This window comes from Lissotriton vulgaris, chromosome 10, assembly GCF_964263255.1.
Source record: "Lissotriton vulgaris chromosome 10, aLisVul1.2, whole genome shotgun sequence".
In the NCBI taxonomy this organism is placed as follows: Eukaryota; Metazoa; Chordata; class Amphibia; order Caudata; family Salamandridae; genus Lissotriton; species Lissotriton vulgaris.
The window spans coordinates 829,491,877-829,509,148 of NC_141698.1; the positions used below are offsets into that span (position 1 = coordinate 829,491,877).

Genomic DNA, 17,272 nt, shown 5'->3' on the forward strand with positions numbered 1-17,272 from the left:
CTGTATGAGTTGGTGTCTTTTCTGCAGTTTGTCCGTGGTTCCATCGTAGAGGGCGTTCCCGTAGTCCAGTCGGCTGCTGACAAGGGCCTGGGTGACCGCCTTTCTGGTTCTGGTGGGGATCCACCGGAAGATCTTTCGGCGCATGCGCAGGGTGTTGAAGCATGTGGATGAGATGGCGTTGACTTGCTTGGTCATCGTGAGGGAGGAGTCCAGGATGAATCCCGGGGTGCTTGAGTGGTCCGTGGGTGTCGGCGCGGTGCCCAGTGCTGTGGGCCACCAGGAGTTGTCCCAGGCGAATGGGGATGGACCAAGGATTAGGACTTCCGTCTTGTCTGAGTTCAGTTTCAGGCGGCTGAGCTTCATCCATTTGGCAACGTCTCTCATTCCTTCCTGGAAGCTGATTCTGGCGGTGGCGGGGTCTTTGGTGAGGGAGAGTATCAGCTGGGTGTCGTCGGCGTAGGAGATGATGTTGAGGTTGTGTTTTTGTGCGATGGCGGCGAGGGGGCTCATGTAGATGTTGAAGGGGGTAGGGCTGAGTGAGAAGCCTTGGGGAACACCGCAGATGATCTCGGTGGTCGCGGAGCGGAGGGGGGGCGGACTCGCTGGGTTCTGTCAGAGAGAAACGAGGTGATCCAGTCCAGGGCCTTTCCTTGGATCCCCGTGTTGTGGAGGCGGATTATTAGGGTGCGACGGCAGACAGTGTCGAAGGTGGCAGAGAGGTCTAGGAGAATGAGAGCGGCTGTTTCCCCGCTGTCAAGCAGGGTCCTGATTTCGTCGGTGGCTGCGATGAGTGCTGTCTCAGTGTTGTGGTTAGCTCGGAATCCGGACTGGAATGGATCGAAGGAGCCGTTTGCCTTGAGGAATGTAGTCAGTTGTTTATTGACGTTCTTTTCGATGCCGGGTAGGGGAGACGAGAGATGGGGCGGAAGTTCTTGAGGTCTTTGGAGTCTGCTGTGGGTTTCCTTAGTAGGGCATGGATTTCTGTGTGCTTCCAGCTCTCTGGGAAGGTGGCGGATGTGAAGGAGTTGTTTATGACGTTCCGGAGTTGGGGTGCGATGATGGTGTCGGCTTTGTTAAAGATGTGGTGAGGGCATGGGTCGGAGGGTGAGCCGGAGTGGATGGTGTTCATCACGTGGGCGGGGTCTTCAGTGCTAATGTGGGTCCAAGCGTTGAGGGTGGTAGTAGGGGGCGTTGATTCGGTGGTTGGAGTCGGGGTCTGGGCGCCGAAGCTGTCGTGTATATCGGCAATTTTGTGGTGGAAGAAAGAGGCGAGGGAGTTGCAGAGGTCTTGCGACGGTGTGATGTCGTCGTTGTTGCTGGCGCTGGGGTTGGAGAGCTCTTTAATGATGCTGAAGACTTCCTTGCTGTTGTGTGTGTTGGCGTCCAGCCGCTCTTTGAACGATGTCCTTTTGGTGGTGCAGATCAACTTGTGGTGCTTGCGCGTGGTGTTCTTGACAGCTGTCAGGTTAACTGTCATCTGTTCGTGGCCCCAGGCTTTCTCGAGGGTAGGGCAGGATTTCTTCGAATCATTAAGGTCGTCGGTGAACCATGCGGCTCTCCTGTTGCCTGGCTTGTCTGGAGGGGTCTTCAGTGGTGCAAGGACGTCAGCGCAGTAGGTGATCCACTGTGTGAGGTTGTGGGCTGCGGCGTTGGTGTCGGTTGTGTCGGTTGGTGGGTTCTGGCTCAGTGCTGTGGTTAGCTGGTCGGTGGTTACTTTGCTCCAGCATCTGCGGGGGATCTGTTGCGGGTGGATGTGGGATGTTGTCTTCTTGAAGGTGAAATGGATGCAGCTGTGGTCGGTCCAGTGTAGTTCGGAGGCGTGGCTGAAGATGACATGGCCGCTGGCGGAGAAGATGGGGTCAAGCGTGTGCCACCAGTTGCTTGAGTCCAAGGTTGGCGAGGTTGTCGAGCAGGGTGGTGGAGTTGCTGTCATTGTTGTTCTCCAGGTGGACGTTCAGGTCCCCTAGGAGGATGTAGTCTGGTGAGGCGAGGGTGTGATGGTTGATGCAGTCGGCGATGGCTTCAGTGAATTGTGTGCGTGGGCCCGGGGGTCTGTAGATGAGTGTTTCTCTGAGGGTGGTCCTGGGGTCGGTGTGGATCTGGAAGTGTAGGTGCTCGGCAGCGGTGAGGGTGTCTTCGGAATTGGTTGTGACGCTAATGGTATTCCTGTAGATGATGGCGATTCTTCCTCCGGTTTGGTTGACGCGATCCTTCCGGGCGATCTTGTAGACGTCCGGGATGGCTATGGCTATGGCGATGTCGGGGGCTGAGGAGGCGTTCATCCAGGTTTCTGTGCGGAAGGCGACGTCCGGTGCTGTTGTGTCGAGGAGGTCCCAGAGTTCAACGGTGTGCCTGTCGACGGAGCGGGTGTTGAGTAGGATGCATTTGAGGTGGTTCTTGTTGTTGCTTGGTCCGAAGGGTGGGGTGCAGGTTCGGAGGCAGGTGAATTTGCAGGCTTTGGCAGGTGAAGGGTCTGTGGGTGCGCTTCGGGGTGGCTCGATAGCAGGCGGGAGGCCGGCTGGTGTTGAGGGCGTGGAGGGTGGCGGTGTCATATCTCATTTGGGTGGTTTGGCTTCGGCGGGGGCCAGGGGTTCTGCCGCTGGGTGCGGTCCAGGTGCGGAGGGGTGCAGACGGGCTTGCCTTTGGTGCACCAGCGGCGCGCCCGCTGCGCGTGTCCGCTGCGCGGGTGCTTCGCGGCCTCCACATGAGGGGAAGTGAGAGGGAGGAGCAGCTGGGAGGCGGGAGCGGGGCAGCGAATGGGAGACCAGCAGGCGGGCCGCAGGGTATGCAGCGGCGGGAAACAGCGAGGCGTGGAGCAGGAAGGGACCACAGAAGGCAAAGGGCGGGCGGAGGGGTTACGGAGGGGAACGAAAACAGAAGTACAGGGGCAGTACAGTAAGGGCAGCAATACAATAGGGGCAGCAATACAATGGGGCAGCAAGAGATAAACCAGAAATCAACAGGAACACAGGAGACACAAATGGAGCAAACCAGGCACAGCGAGCGGCAGCAGCAGGGAGGCGTCACACAGGAGTACTGTGTGGTGGCTGGGGGGGCGACCTGCCTTGTGACAGGGTCAATGGTCACTAACTACTCAATCTACTACTACTACTGTAAGCTACTCACACATTACTCAATCTCTACTACTCTCTAATACTCTCAATTCACACTCTACTACTAACTCAACTAATCACACTCTAATTCACACTCTAACTACTCTTTACTGCATACAAGTCAAACTCCCCACAACTCACTAAATTAAACTATCCACAATTTTATACTCACTCTCTACTACTCTACTACTCTCTACTACTCAAAAGACCATCTCACAGGGAAAGCCAGGACGGGTTCCCCAGCGTTATACAGCGCCAAGAAACCCTGGGACGAACGTGTGCTCTACAAATTCATACTAACATAACATAACTAACTACTGCTCTCTAATATATACTCTATTTTAAAAGTCATTCGCTACTCACGCTACTAAATACATATACTACTCCATATACTATCTATAACTCACTACACTACATCTATTTCTATCTAGTACTTTTCATTACTCACAACTACTCTGTCTCTACTACTCACTAACTCCTACACGCTCTCTACACACTATCTACTACTCACTCTATACTACTCTCCACTAATCTACACTACTCACTAACTACTATTGCCTACAACTCACTCCTACTCTACTCTATACAAGTACACTCTCTATTAATCAACTAGTCAATCTCTACTAACTAATAATAACTGCTAATACTCTCTACTACTCTCTAATGCTTACCTGTTGCCATTGTAAATGGCAATACCATATATTTATCGGTTTAACACCTTGAGTGCTCATGACGAGCTCAGCTCGTCATGAGCCACGGTGCTGCGGTGCTCATGACGAGCTGAGCTTGTCATGACCGCACCCGTTAAATGGAACGCTCGCATGCTGGGCTGATTCTCCTGCTGTGCTGAGCGTTCCATTGGAACGGGCGTGGTCATGACGAGCTCGTCATGAGCACCGGAGCGCAGTGGCTCATGACAAGCTGACCTCGTCATGAGCACCGGGGCGCTGTGCGCGCCCCCGCCCCCCAGCACAGCGGGGGAAACAGCCCCGCACGGAAGGGGTTAAAAAAAAGCAAGAACATTTGCAATGCCAATAGCTCTAACTTTAACAAAGACGAGACCATTGCATTGTAAATGCTTGTTGTAGACTGGGACCATAATCATCCCATTCAACTCTATTGGAATTATTTCCTGGTGCCAGATAGTATTTTATACTTTCGACAACAAATATGCCTGCCACTCACCAAAATAGTGAGCAGCAGTCCCTGCTTAGCCTTCAGGAAAGGAAGCTTTAGAGAGCTTGCTGAACTTATTTGGCTTCACCAAATGTCCCAAGGAAAAGTTTGTATGGCAGGAGAAACTAGTAGGGAGTAGAATATATTCACCTTATATAACTTGCTTACCTTTCTTTTCTAAGTGGTCTGCTGTATCAGCCTTTCTACACCTTTAGGAGATTTGGAGAGAGAGTCCTTCTTTACTATCTGCTGATAGATTACTATGCTGTTTCACTATTATTATTTTTTTTAACACAGTTTTGTTTTTTAAGTTTTAGCTTTGGCCTCAAAGATCTGAGGGTATCCTTTTTTAGGTTCAGCCCGGCATCACATGCGCTGCTACGAGGCATGCAGTAGTTGAGTATGGCTTTGAAGCCCTGCCCACTTTCCGCCCATATTTTAAATTGGCTAGTGTCATTGTCATTCGTAAACACTGAGTCGTTATTAGGCTTGTTAGTCCCGCTTTAGTACCACCTTGTCTGCATTTGTTACCTCCCATAACGACTGTACCTTTTACTGGTGTTGTTACATGGTCTGCCTTAAAGGTCGGTGAGCACTATTTTCTTTAATGCTCTTCCCCCTATTCCACCCACGACATCGCAGTTTCCGGCCGCTTGTATTTTAAAATAATGTATTAATTCAAATTACAGCGCTGTCCGCTATAACTGTAGCGGCTGCACTTATTTAATATACCGCACGGTCCACTTTCACTTTAGTGGCCACGTTTACTTAAATAATATAAGGCACAGTTGGCTTTCACTTTAGCGGCTGCGCTTTTTTAATTATCAGCGGCCTGAGTTCACTGTGGCGGCCGCGCTACCGGAGCTCATGAAAATAATGTTTTTTTTCACTTTGGGTGAAAGCACCATAGGTGCTTTCTCTTTGTTGGCCGCACCTCTTTGTTTAGACGCTGCTCACTGTAACCTGAATATGCGAGCAGCATTTTTAAACAAGCATTTACAATGCAATGGTTTTGCCTTTGTTAAAGTTAGAGCTATTGGCATTGCTCTTGACATTATTTTTATTTATGTTTTTTTTAACTTAAATAAATGGCATTGTCATTTACAATGCCAATAGCTTAATCTCTCGCAAATGCCACACACAAACACCCACAGAGAGCCCCCCCACACACACACACAGCGCCCCCCCACACAACCACACAGCGCCCTCCACACATAAACCCACACAGAGCCCCCCCCACACAGAGCAGAAGTATGCTACATTTAATGCGAGTCACAGGGCTTTAGATCTCATCCACAGAGGATACCAGACCCTTCTGGTGTGCATTAGTTATCATTCTGCGCAGTCTGTATTCGATCCATCAATCTCGGCGTCACTGGAGAGCGCGAGATACCCGGAAAAATAAACTGCGTGCGCATGACGCAGCCCCCACCTCCCAATCCTGACAGGAGCCGTTCAACACCCCCTTCGTACGCTGCGCTAGCCTCCGCAAGAGGCTGATGTGGCGTAAAACAATGCAGCATTGCAGCTCTGGTGACCCATAATAACCTCCTGGCTTGCAGGCTAGCGAGGCAGCTCAGCGGGTCAATGCGCCCACTTAAAAGAGATTGGCGCAACCGGCATGCGAAAAATTCCAGGCCCAAGGGCCGACTCACTCATTATTTTTAATGTAGATGAAATAAGTAAACGCCCGATCAGTTTTACTGCTCGAGAGTTTGATTTTGGACTTGCTTTACAAAACCGGGGAAAGTGCGTCTATATTTATGATCGCTATTTATTGGCCGAAAAATTTTGTTTTGCTAATAAATCTGAAGCCATTTGACAGAAATATATAATTTTACAACAAACACAACCAAACTGTTGTTGTATATGCAGTCAAAGCGACCACGAGTACGGTTACTACGCTTCAGAGCGCTGTGGAGGCAGGGTCAGAGACAAGGACCAAAAAAAAAAAAACTATTGAGTTAAATAGTATATTTTCTTGGTCTTTCTCTTAAACGTAACAGCATACAAAATAGAACACAACCACCATACGAGAGACAGGAATGTATGTTAAAGTAATCTGTGCAGATGTACTACTGTTCTAGTGGTAAAGCTTATTTGGTTAATGCGATCACTACAGAAGTCTGTCTGTGCAAACAGAGATTCACATCTTTATCTTGGTTTGTGCATATGTGTATTTATAGTGCTAGGATGTGCTAGGATGCCCCACCCTGCGCTAGAAAGCACAGTGAATATGCAAGTCGGAATTTAAAAAATGCATTAACTGTCACCATGAAGCTTTAAGTGACTCCATCAATTAAAGCTCCTGCTGGCTCCCAAGCAGCCTTTAGATCTACTGATTGCTGAACCAATTGCACACATTTGCATTTCTTTCAGGTAGCAGGCACCATGGAGAGAGAAGGGCCTGCCTGGTCCTTAGCTGTCTGTCTCCCTCATCTCCCTTTTCAGTACAAAAGAATCTCTCCTTTCCTTCTAGCCAGATGCAACTCAAGGCGGACATTGGCTAATAACCAAGATAAAAAAATCTTGGGAACGGTGGTTCATATAAATCCCACCCACTATACCCTCTGCTTGTTACGTACTGGTAAAAATTTGTAGCTGGCTAAAGCATGCATGAAGTGTGCAATACCAAAAAAAAAAACGTTCTCCCTTAAATTCAAGACAGAAATATGGCTGCACAACATATCAACTGAGATAAAATTCCCAAATTTAAAAATTAATGGTTTGGGGAGGAAAATGGTAAAACTATCAATAAGCAGGTCACTGCCCACTCTGGTATTACCCACGGATGTACTTAAGCTTCCTATTTCCCACCCTTTGACAGAAGTGAACATCACTATACGCTTATGGTTTCTTCTTAACCACCTTTTGACAGAAGTGACAGTCACTATCGAATTAGTCCCTATTCTGGATCTCTGTCGACCTCGCCATCTAAAAGATGTAATCTGGAGTCTGCCTCCTCACAGCTTGGTCACAACCATCCCTGGCACATATAAAAATAGTTCACATTTTCCAACTCAATCCACAGGTTACATTGGCTCATGCTACAATTGTCTGTGGGCGCTGGAACACTCAGTGGCACCTTTGCATTTCTACTTAATATAGACAACAACTCAGTTCTAGATAATATAAGCTTCATTGCTTTACTCTTCCAACAGGCTACCGTATCAACCTTTTGACTAGAGACTAGCCATCTTTCCAGCTGCAATAAAACATTAGCTGCTGTGGCACATCTTCCATACATCTGTAATGTCCAAGTCGGAAACCACAGAAAGTAAACATACTACAAGAATTTCTGCCATGGTGTGATGTGTTATGGACTATTTATTGTGTTCTAGGCTACAAACATCTATTCTTACACAATGACAGAGTTCGGATGCAGCTAGAGTGTCTTGGGCGGTACCATGTGCTGAACAGCTGGGGACCAGCAATAAATAACACTTTGTACATACATTAAAAAATAACGAATTAAAAAAGAGTTTCCATTTTTTGATTGACAGGCTTTAAGAACTTCAGGGCAGATGTATTTTTTCCCCTACATGTTAGATCTGAGTGATGGGGTAAAGAAGGTGCTAAGAATCCCGGGTCCTGAATACCTTTCCAAAGTATTGGCTGCATATGCTGTTTCTTTGCTAGTTAATTACCTATCCATCTTACAGTACTGGGACAGCTTGCAGCACGGGATATAAATCATCATCCGTTGCATGAATTATGTAAACAAATGTAACAATTATTGTACTTGACTTCACTATAATAACTGATTGTTTTCTTAGACGAAGAATACATTTTCAAGTTCCATAGTCAGTACAAAAATAACCATAATAAAACATTTTGCTACAAACCTCACATGTGATCTTACGCTTACAATCATATAACACTCACTGATTAAAACCAGACAGCTGTCCCCAAATAACATATTCCATACTACAGTCATGTTCTTAGTCTAGTGAATGAATGAATGAATGTAACATTTGTAAAGCATTCTGCACCAGAACATGGCAACCTGGCACAGAAAAACAAAAAAGTGATAGCAAATGGTCGACATAGCGAAGTGGGTTTATATGGAAGAGAATATGTGAGATTTTAGGTAAGTCGAGAAAAAAAAGTTATTATTTGCTGGCTGGGCAGCAAGAAGGGACGGCAATCTAAGCAGCAACAACAGAAGAAGGTCAGGCAACCAGAGTGTGATCGTTTCAATCTTGGTTAGTCAAAGGAGATGATTATTCATAGACTGAACAGCAAATTCAGAATTATAGAGAGTAAAAAGTCTCTATAGATTGGAGCATGGCTGTGAACAGCATTGCGGCAGCGACACAATGATTTGAAGAGGAGTTTGTGAACAGGTTGCCAATGAAAAGCTTTCTTGTGAGGAGTAATGCGGGGACGGTGTCTTAGGCCATGTATCAGCCTGGCTGCTAGGTCTTGGATGCATTCGAGCCTAGATATGGCGTGCCTAGGAAGTTGCTTCAATGTCACCCTAGGTTCACAATGTCAGCAGCAGCAGTCATGTGTACTGTGACTAACCAATGAATCTATATGATCAGACATAACGCCATCCTCTCCAGTACAATACAACAAATTCCAGGCAGCAGAGATCAGTGGCGACCGGCATAACTCGCCGGTGGCAAGGTAGGCGTGGGGTGGGGCGTCACAAGGGGGGGGGGAGGGGGGGGGGGGGGTGTTGGGTCGCACATGTTCAGAATAAAAAAAAAAAAGTACCTTGATGCAGGGTTTCGCATCTTCTCTGCTCCCATGTCTTCTCAGCTCCTGCTCTCTGGCCTCCAGATCCGACAGGAACGGAATAAGGCAGCCAGGCTCCCTCCTGCAACTCCGGCAGCCGAGGCAGCGGTAGGGGGGCGGGAACGGGGCCGGGGAGACACGGAGAGCGAGGCAGCGGTAGGGGGGGGAGGCGGGAACGGGGTCAGAGACACAGAGCGAGGCAGCAGTAGGGGGCGGGAACGGGGTAGACGAGTAGACGATAAGCCACCATGGCAACAAACATGGTTATCTGAGTTTAATATTTAGTAGGTGATCTGGAAAGTCACCTTTGTTTTTCATTCCCTGGGCCACCTAGATGTACTGAAAAGCTGAAGAGTGGGTCGGAAAAAATGTGTACCTCATTCACTTCTCACAATTGCAGTTTGTAGGCCTTTTAAAACCGACAGTCTAGGTGATGCTGGAAGCTCAGCTTTCCTTACAATGGGTGAAAGACCGCATTCTATAACTAGGGTTGGAAATGTCACGTCTTTAGCAAAGAAATACTATTTATAATGTTTCTGATCTGTTGCAGCAATTAAAAAATATACTTCTTTGATTGGGATAAAGTCAGACTAACCAGGTTGGGAAGCACAGTGGCAATACAGATGACAGGGCTCCCCAGCTCCTGTTCTTTACACAGTTTCACTACAGCCCCTTAAGGATACGTTATCTCGCATTCAACAAAGTTTCAACAATTTTATGTTGTCAGGAAAACAACCCAGAGCTGCAGCCATAGACCTACAAACCAGATGACGAGTGAGGTCTGGACACCCCAGCCGTTATGCTCTTATATTATGCAGCCCAGCTAAGATACAGCAAGAATAACTGGTGATTCACGTATCAGAAAACTGCAGGTGCACATCGCTCGACTGCATGGGTAGCAGGCTTCACTGTGTCTATGTAACATAGCAGGGTGCAGGCAGAAGGTAATTGTGCATATCCACAGGTAATATGATCATTTCGATTGTATAGCATTTTTTCTTAAAGCTGCACTGTGATGGAACACTGTCCCATGTAAACTGCACGGTCACACATTGTTTTTTTAGCAGACTTCAATTTACTTCCTTATGGCCTATCAGAAGCACGATTAAAGAGTTTACTCTATACCCAGGCAAGATTATTTGTTTTTAACTACGAAACATAGAGACCCAAAACGAGTGCATTACTTAGCTGGTTAAATATCTGGAGGGGGGGTCGCCTGTTACAGAGATCTACTTGCAACCGACAGAGTTGAATAGATTGAAGGCCAGCTCAGTATTTTATACTTCATAGGTCGGTAAGATGAATGCACTTGAAACGTGTTACTAAAAACTGCTTAGAAGTGGCAAAAGACCGTTCAGTCGGGTGTAAATGGTCACTGATTTCATTATCCAATGTATGTGACAAGAGTCGACCGCATCAAGAGGCCTCAAGTGCAGCGGACGTTGTGATGTTCGTAGCAGCTGTTTGCGGAGTCATCACACGAGCAGGGGGGGCAGGGGGGGGGGAAGAGACAGGGGGGGTGGGGGGGGGGAGAGACAGGGGGGGTGGGTCTCAGATCATGCCGGCCCCTTTCTCCTGGTTCATCATGCCTTGACATGTCGATGACGTGCGAGTTTACTCGGTGGATGTGATTTCACTTTCGATGCAGATGTCTCAGGCGCCAGGCGTCTCGCCTTCCATTTTCACCACTTGCACCCCCTTAGATACTGGAGGGGGCTTCCCCCGGCCAAACCCTTCTCCTTTGATTAATTCTGTCACGGCCACGTCAGTTCTTGCCCCCTGCTGACCTCTTTGCATTTAAATTATCTTTATTGCGACTGTAATTGTCCCGACACCCAAACTCCAATCTCCTCTAAACTCATTTCCCAAATCCAATCCACTCTTAAAGACAATAAATACTTTCATGAGTGGACAAGGAACTTGGAATACACAACAATATACCGACGTCTCAAACCTGCTCAAAGTCCCGTTTTCTCCACCAAAAGGACCGCGACAGACCCGAAACAACACTAGGGTCCTACATTGAAGCCCGCCGCAGCCGTAACCTGGAGAAACGCGGCTCAAGAGGTGCGCCGGTCCGGACCCTGGCCCAAGATGGCGGCGGGGCTCTGAGAGCTAAGTCCGGAGCCGGGAGGCCTGGAAGTTAAATGATCTCTTTGCCATGTGGTTCCATACACATCATAGGTTGAGCAGCAACAAATACACATCCCCATCCCATTTGTTCCTAATTGGACATGCCGTTTAAGAATCCAGTGTTCAAACCAATAAGTTTATACCTATTAACAAGTACATATTACAACTCTAGAAATTCCGATGTACACAACTTTGACAAGAGCACAGATGTTAATGCCAAAGAAACCCTTGTCTTTGTGAGCTTTTTAATGTGGCTCAAGGCAGAATCTGCACTTGCCTGAAACGCTAGGTGGCTCACGTTGCATCTCTCATCCGGGACACTCATGCAGACTTCACTCACACAACATTTACTTCACACCTATCGGCAAAGGTCCGGGGGGCACCCACGGAAGCAGAGTGCGCCAGAGGAGGGAAGGCCTGCTGTCATAAGGGTCCCTAGTCGCTGGGGGCCGTCGGGAAGATTAAGCAAGTGGGGTCGAGTCTCTTCCCCGCCTCCCTCCCGGGGTGCAGTTCTTACCTGCTGGACAGGGGTGTTGGGCCCCAGAAACCTGCCGGGTCCGGGTGGAGTGCAGCCGCCGCGCTGAGTCTGTGTCCGGGCTCCGGGGGCGGGGAAGGAGGAAGGCGGCCATGAGGAAACAAGCGGGAGGGGGCGGGAAAGGGGGAGGAGAGACGCTGACGACGGCCGACGACGGCCTTGGAGCAGGAAGGCGGCCATGAGGAAACAAGCGGGAGGGGGCGGGAAAGGGGGAGGAGAGACGGAGCACGAAGGAACAGATTCGACGGCCGGGAAGGCGGGCACCAAGAAACAAGCGGGAGGGGGCGGGAAAGGGGGACGAGAGGCCGGAGCACGAAGGCGGGCACTAGGAAACAAGCGGGAGGGGGCGGGAAAGGGGGAGGAGAGACGCTGACGACGGAAGGCGGGTGCCGGCAATGCCGGACCAGAATCGGGGGCGTTCCCGGCGTCGCGTGACGTCGGCAAAAGCCAAAGAATGTCGGGAACGCCCCCGTGTCTGGTCCGGCATTGAGTTGTCCTCAATAAATGATGAGTGAAATTCAGGATGTGCAGTGTCTGTAAAGTTAGTTGTTGTTCCTGCAGCAAAGACAGGAATAAGTGACGTAGGCTGAACAAAAGAGAAAGAAAGTTCCAATAGGTTAAAAATAAATCTGATTGGTATTTCCTTTACCCGTCATTGTACATGACATTCCCTTTAGCATGCCCATTATATACCATTGAGAGTCAATATATAGGCAGAGTTGAGGGTGCTTGGAGTGAGCTGTGAATTAAGGCCTGGTAGAAAGTGTAACAGATGAAGCACTTGAGGCTGAGGACAAGGTTGGCCATACACTTATGCTTCAGTTTAACTGTTGTTAGATGTAAAGAGACATACATTTAATGGAAAGCAGGGATGGTAGGAGTCACATCCTGTTGGCCATTATTGTTTAAATGATCTTCAATTGGAGCTGAGCTTATTTCTACCTGATAGTGAAGTACCAGCTGCCTCTCTTCTTCAAGAACCTCCAGAGGCCTCGTTTTACGTATCGACAGACACAAACTTGAACACTTGAGATGTGCTGGTAGGAGAGGGGATGGTGAAGTATCTCTGGCCCAATGGAGCCAGCAGGCACACTTGCTCCAGCATTAACATTGCTGGTATAATCTGATCTGAGGGGCTGTATGGGAAAACCAGCCTGGTCTGCTGTTCACTGTCTTCGGATCAGACAGCTAACCACAAAGAACAACAGTTCATTCAGTGAATAAGAAGGCCAACAAGAGGGTAACGGGCGGATCATCATAATTGCAGTAAAGTGTACAAAGTATGTCCCATTTCAGGTGGTGTAATCATAAACATTATAAATAAAAGAATGCACTGCAGAAGTCCACCATGCCTACATTTCACTTACCTTTTGCACTTTTTCCTTAGTTGACAGAGAAAGATACATCTGTATAAGTATCTATAGACGTGGAAAAATATGGTCCTTATTTTAAAAAGTAAGCATACACATTTGTGTTATTTTACTCTTTTTTGTATTTAACTAAACTGCAATTTAATAGTAACTTTACGACTGCAGAGAACTTCGCACAAAAAAGATAGGCCTGCCCTCCATTTTATGTGCGGAGTATTCTTCCCCGACAGTTACTATGAATTTGCAGTTTTATGAATACTGAAATAAGTGTAAAGGTATTCAATGTGTAAGTTTCCCTGTACAAGGACCGTTTAAGTCTATGCATTCATTGATCAATGATGCCTCTGGTGGCCATAAAGTCAAATCAGCTTGAAAAGCATTAACGAATTGTAGCTATTTTACTAAATAGGTCTATGGAATGTCAAGTTGAGATAATCAAGTTGGCACTGCCTACAGTCACTGTAACCACTGCAGTGTAACTTGCCTTGCATACCACTCGCTGTTTTGTTTGCTTCTAGAGTTTTCTCTTTTACCCCTCGGTTTACACCACAGCGAGAAACCATCAATTGCTCCCTCCAGTCCCTCCCTGTTTTTTATGCCCCTGCACATTCACTTCATCTCTTGGCTTCCAGGTAGAGTGGGTGGATGTGGATGTTGACGTCAGAAAGCTGATGAGCCTGCTCACTGAGAGGTCACATGCACATTAATCTGCCTGCATAGCACTGAGGGAGGAGGTATGTGGATGAGTCAGCACCAACTTGTATTTTGTCTCCAAAGCAAATTTAGGAGAAAAGTAAGTTAAGTGGCACCTTGGCCTAACCCACAATTGGTCTAAGCCTTTGCATGCATAATTATGCATATGGAGGCAGAGGAACTTAATCTCCAAAAGTGAGTATCTTTTATAAATATCCTAGCTGTACATATATAACACTTTCATTTACTTTTTTGTTAATCCAGCCTATGGTGAACTGTCTGTTCAATCACTACGAGCATGTTCTATTCTTGCCTGAACTCCAAGCCCCGAATAAAAGGCTCACAGGACATAGAAAACAATTCCCTTACATCTCGGAATAGTTGCTTACAGTTGTGATGTGGACTGCTGTTTCGTTCTGTGCTAGTTCCTGTTGTATTCTGAGGTGGCCATAAACTCAGATGTAACCTGGTCCCTTCAGAATTGCCTTTTCGTAATTGTTCATGGGGAAAGAAGTAAATTGTACAGAGAGTAGGAGCTTGCTTCAGGTTATCATGATCCCTCCCGCCCCCACCTTGTTGTAGGGTGTTCTTTTTAATGAATGCCGGTTGTTGGTTGGCTAAAATCTATTTTGAATATGTCTCTTCAAGGAGACGAAACGTCAGGTAGCCAGACCAAACAACATCTGGACATTCAGGCACCTAACAGAGTTGTGCCTAGATTAATTGTAGTTGAATTCCGATAGGGTTATGAATAAACTGAATGATTCATTGTGCTTGAAAGACTTCTCTATGTCACTGTTTATTAAAGCAGGGGGGTCATCAGCATGTGCAAATAGGTTAGCTGCAGGCTTACTTTGATTTTCAGTTTGGTTCTCTTTGAATTGAAATAATATTTTTTAGCTCAGCTGTGACCTCGAAGGTATCCTGTCGTTTGCCTCCTAGAAGACCCGGCAGACGCCCAAACTCTTTGAGAAGCAAAGTTCTAGTTGCTTTTCAAAGATCCTCTTGACTGATGTTTCTTGTTAAACTACTCAGACTTGTTCACCCACTTGAGATCTAAATTGAGAAATTAGGTCGTGTATTAGCTATGGACATGTAGAATGCCTGCCCCATCATTGTGAGTCGGTGATATGTACTTTCTTATTAATTTAAAACACAGTATGATGCAACCCTTTCAGTGACTAAAGTTGTATTCATCCCTGTGTCTTGCCTAAAGCCTCATTTGGTTCCCTTAGTAATCAACATGTTAAGTTTGCAATTTCTTTTCAAAACCCTTGTTTTGTTTTTACATCTGCTGTTTGACGGTCAGTGTACGAAGGAGGCAAATGGACCATATTTTGTCTGAGCAGACAGTCTCATGGTGGGTTGCGCCGTATACACATTTTCATCACCAAAAGGCAATTTGATCATTGCAAAGGTCACAAAAAAGAAACTGTACAACGAATGTGACCGAAGCAGCCAAACTTTCAAAGCAACTTACCTTGGCTGGGATCTGAATAGTTTCCAAATACAAGACTGTGCAAATCGTGTTTATGCTTTACTTTTTAGATATGAACTTGCAGGTGGCAACAATAGCCCTAAAAACATTTTTTTTCTCTCTGTAATTGATGTGTTTCTCAATGGCACTTCACCAGAGTTGCTTTTCGTTGTTTGTTACTCTTAAAATATTTTGAATTTAAGGAGGGCCCTATGTTGAAGTAAACAAAAATGTGACCAGTCTGTAGCAGTTATTCCTAAAACGGCTTCCTTTCCTAGATTTATAACGGGCCTATGTTTCGCGTGGATCTCTTTTTTTCAAATGGGGTTTGGTACATTGAAAATTTACCATAAAACAAAGCGAAATGTTAAATTTGATTCTTTCCAAACTGCATGCAGGTATTTTAAGGATATCAATCTGACAAAGATTTTAATGTGCTGATCTATACCTTGAGGTAAGTACCTGTTTCCCTTCATGCTTTGTTACTATTGCGAGGTACTTTCAACAGTTTAGCATTTTTGTTCTTGTGGCAGGTGAGTAAGAGCTTCTTGTTTGAAAAGTATAGTCATGATGCATTTCTTTTCATTTTTTTCCACAGGCGTTCCTTGGCAAGATCCTCCTGGGAGAAGTGTGTAATCTGCTGTGGTGGGTAGGAATCTCAATCACCCTTTTGGGGCTGCTGTTGCTGCACACCGGGCCACCTCATGCTGATCAAATGGATTCTGAGAAAAAAGAAAAATAGCCTTGATGATAATTTAGGCATGAAATTAGAGCTTTGTTCAGAAGTACATTTTGAAATAAGAAATGTCAAGGTGTTGGAATTAAGATACTTTTTTTATAAAGCAAAGTAAACAAATTTGTTCCAAAGTTGCATACAATATAATGTACGTTTATTAAAGTGGGCTCAGAGTAATTTGTTAACTTATTGGCAAAATATTTAAGCAGTATATTGGTGACCAGAGATGACAATCAAGATTTCAACAGGAAGGACTGTCGGAAGTTGTAAAAAACCTAAATGAAAAAATAAGCAAGTGTTTAAAGAGGGTGACATTTGAAGCAAAAGATGGCACTTCTATAACAGTATTGGAATTTTTTATTCAGATTTACACTTTGCTTAGTCTCTGGCAGCATAGAGCCTAGTGACCCTCTCCCATGCGGTGAAGCCGCAAAATTACTTTATGTTCAGGATTGTTGACGAACTATGTCAAACTTAATACACAAAAAATTCATGGTTTTGCCCCACTGTTTGTGTCATATAAATGACTATTGTGGAGGGAAATGACTGCACGTATACACTGCTTCAGAATGCTGTGCTTGGTGTTACATAGTGCATTGAAGACGAATTAGTTAGGAGCTGACGTTTTCCCAGATGATGGTATCACACGTGGTGCATTTAAATGTATTGTTAAATGAAGGTAGGTAAATAATGACTTAGAAGTGATTATGGACAAATAGTAAGTGGTTGCACAGGTGGAGATAATGTTGATCCTGTAAATGCCTCCAACTAGGAGTGAAGAGAAAACAACAAACACAGACTGTCAGAGCTGAGCTACGTTGTTTGACATGCCTGATTAACAACTAACAAAGGTATTCATATTTCATCAGCAATCGTTTGTGGTTCTGCTGGAGGACTGCACTGAACTTATGAAGATTAACCCGAAAATTAAAACTTTATGGACCCAATTAGTGGATTTTGTTTTTGTTCTTAAATTTATACAAGTAGATATTTCCAAGAACCTGTTGTCAGGATTTCAGTTATGTTTTAACATTGTTAGAATTAAGTGTCTGAATTCTTTCTCTACCTTCTCCTAAGGAGCGGGCACAAGTAAAGGCATTGTTTTAGACTGTTACCGTGGCCGCTAATTTGGCCGAGCCCATACACTGTGCACATTGCTGGTTTGCCGGCACTCAACTGACATTGATATGATAAAATATTTTAAAAGATGAAATCTAAAATAACACATTTGTTGAAATGATAATTTGCTCAGCCATACATTTAAAACTCATTGCTATTTCACTGCTATTCACATTT

General features: G+C 46.0%; 1 protein-coding gene across 1 annotated transcript in view; it reads left to right on the forward strand.

Annotated features, from left to right (window-relative positions):
- TMEM42 (transmembrane protein 42) overlaps positions 1-16,924 on the forward strand; it is a 98,463-nt gene extending 81,539 nt beyond the window's left edge. The window contains exon 3 of the mRNA XM_086941752.1: positions 15,839-16,924. Within this exon, the coding sequence (XP_086797878.1) occupies positions 15,839-15,982 (144 nt within the window). The 3' untranslated portion in view covers positions 15,983-16,924. The remainder of the gene's footprint in view (positions 1-15,838) is intronic.
- The last annotated feature ends 348 nt before the right edge of the window (positions 16,925-17,272 follow it).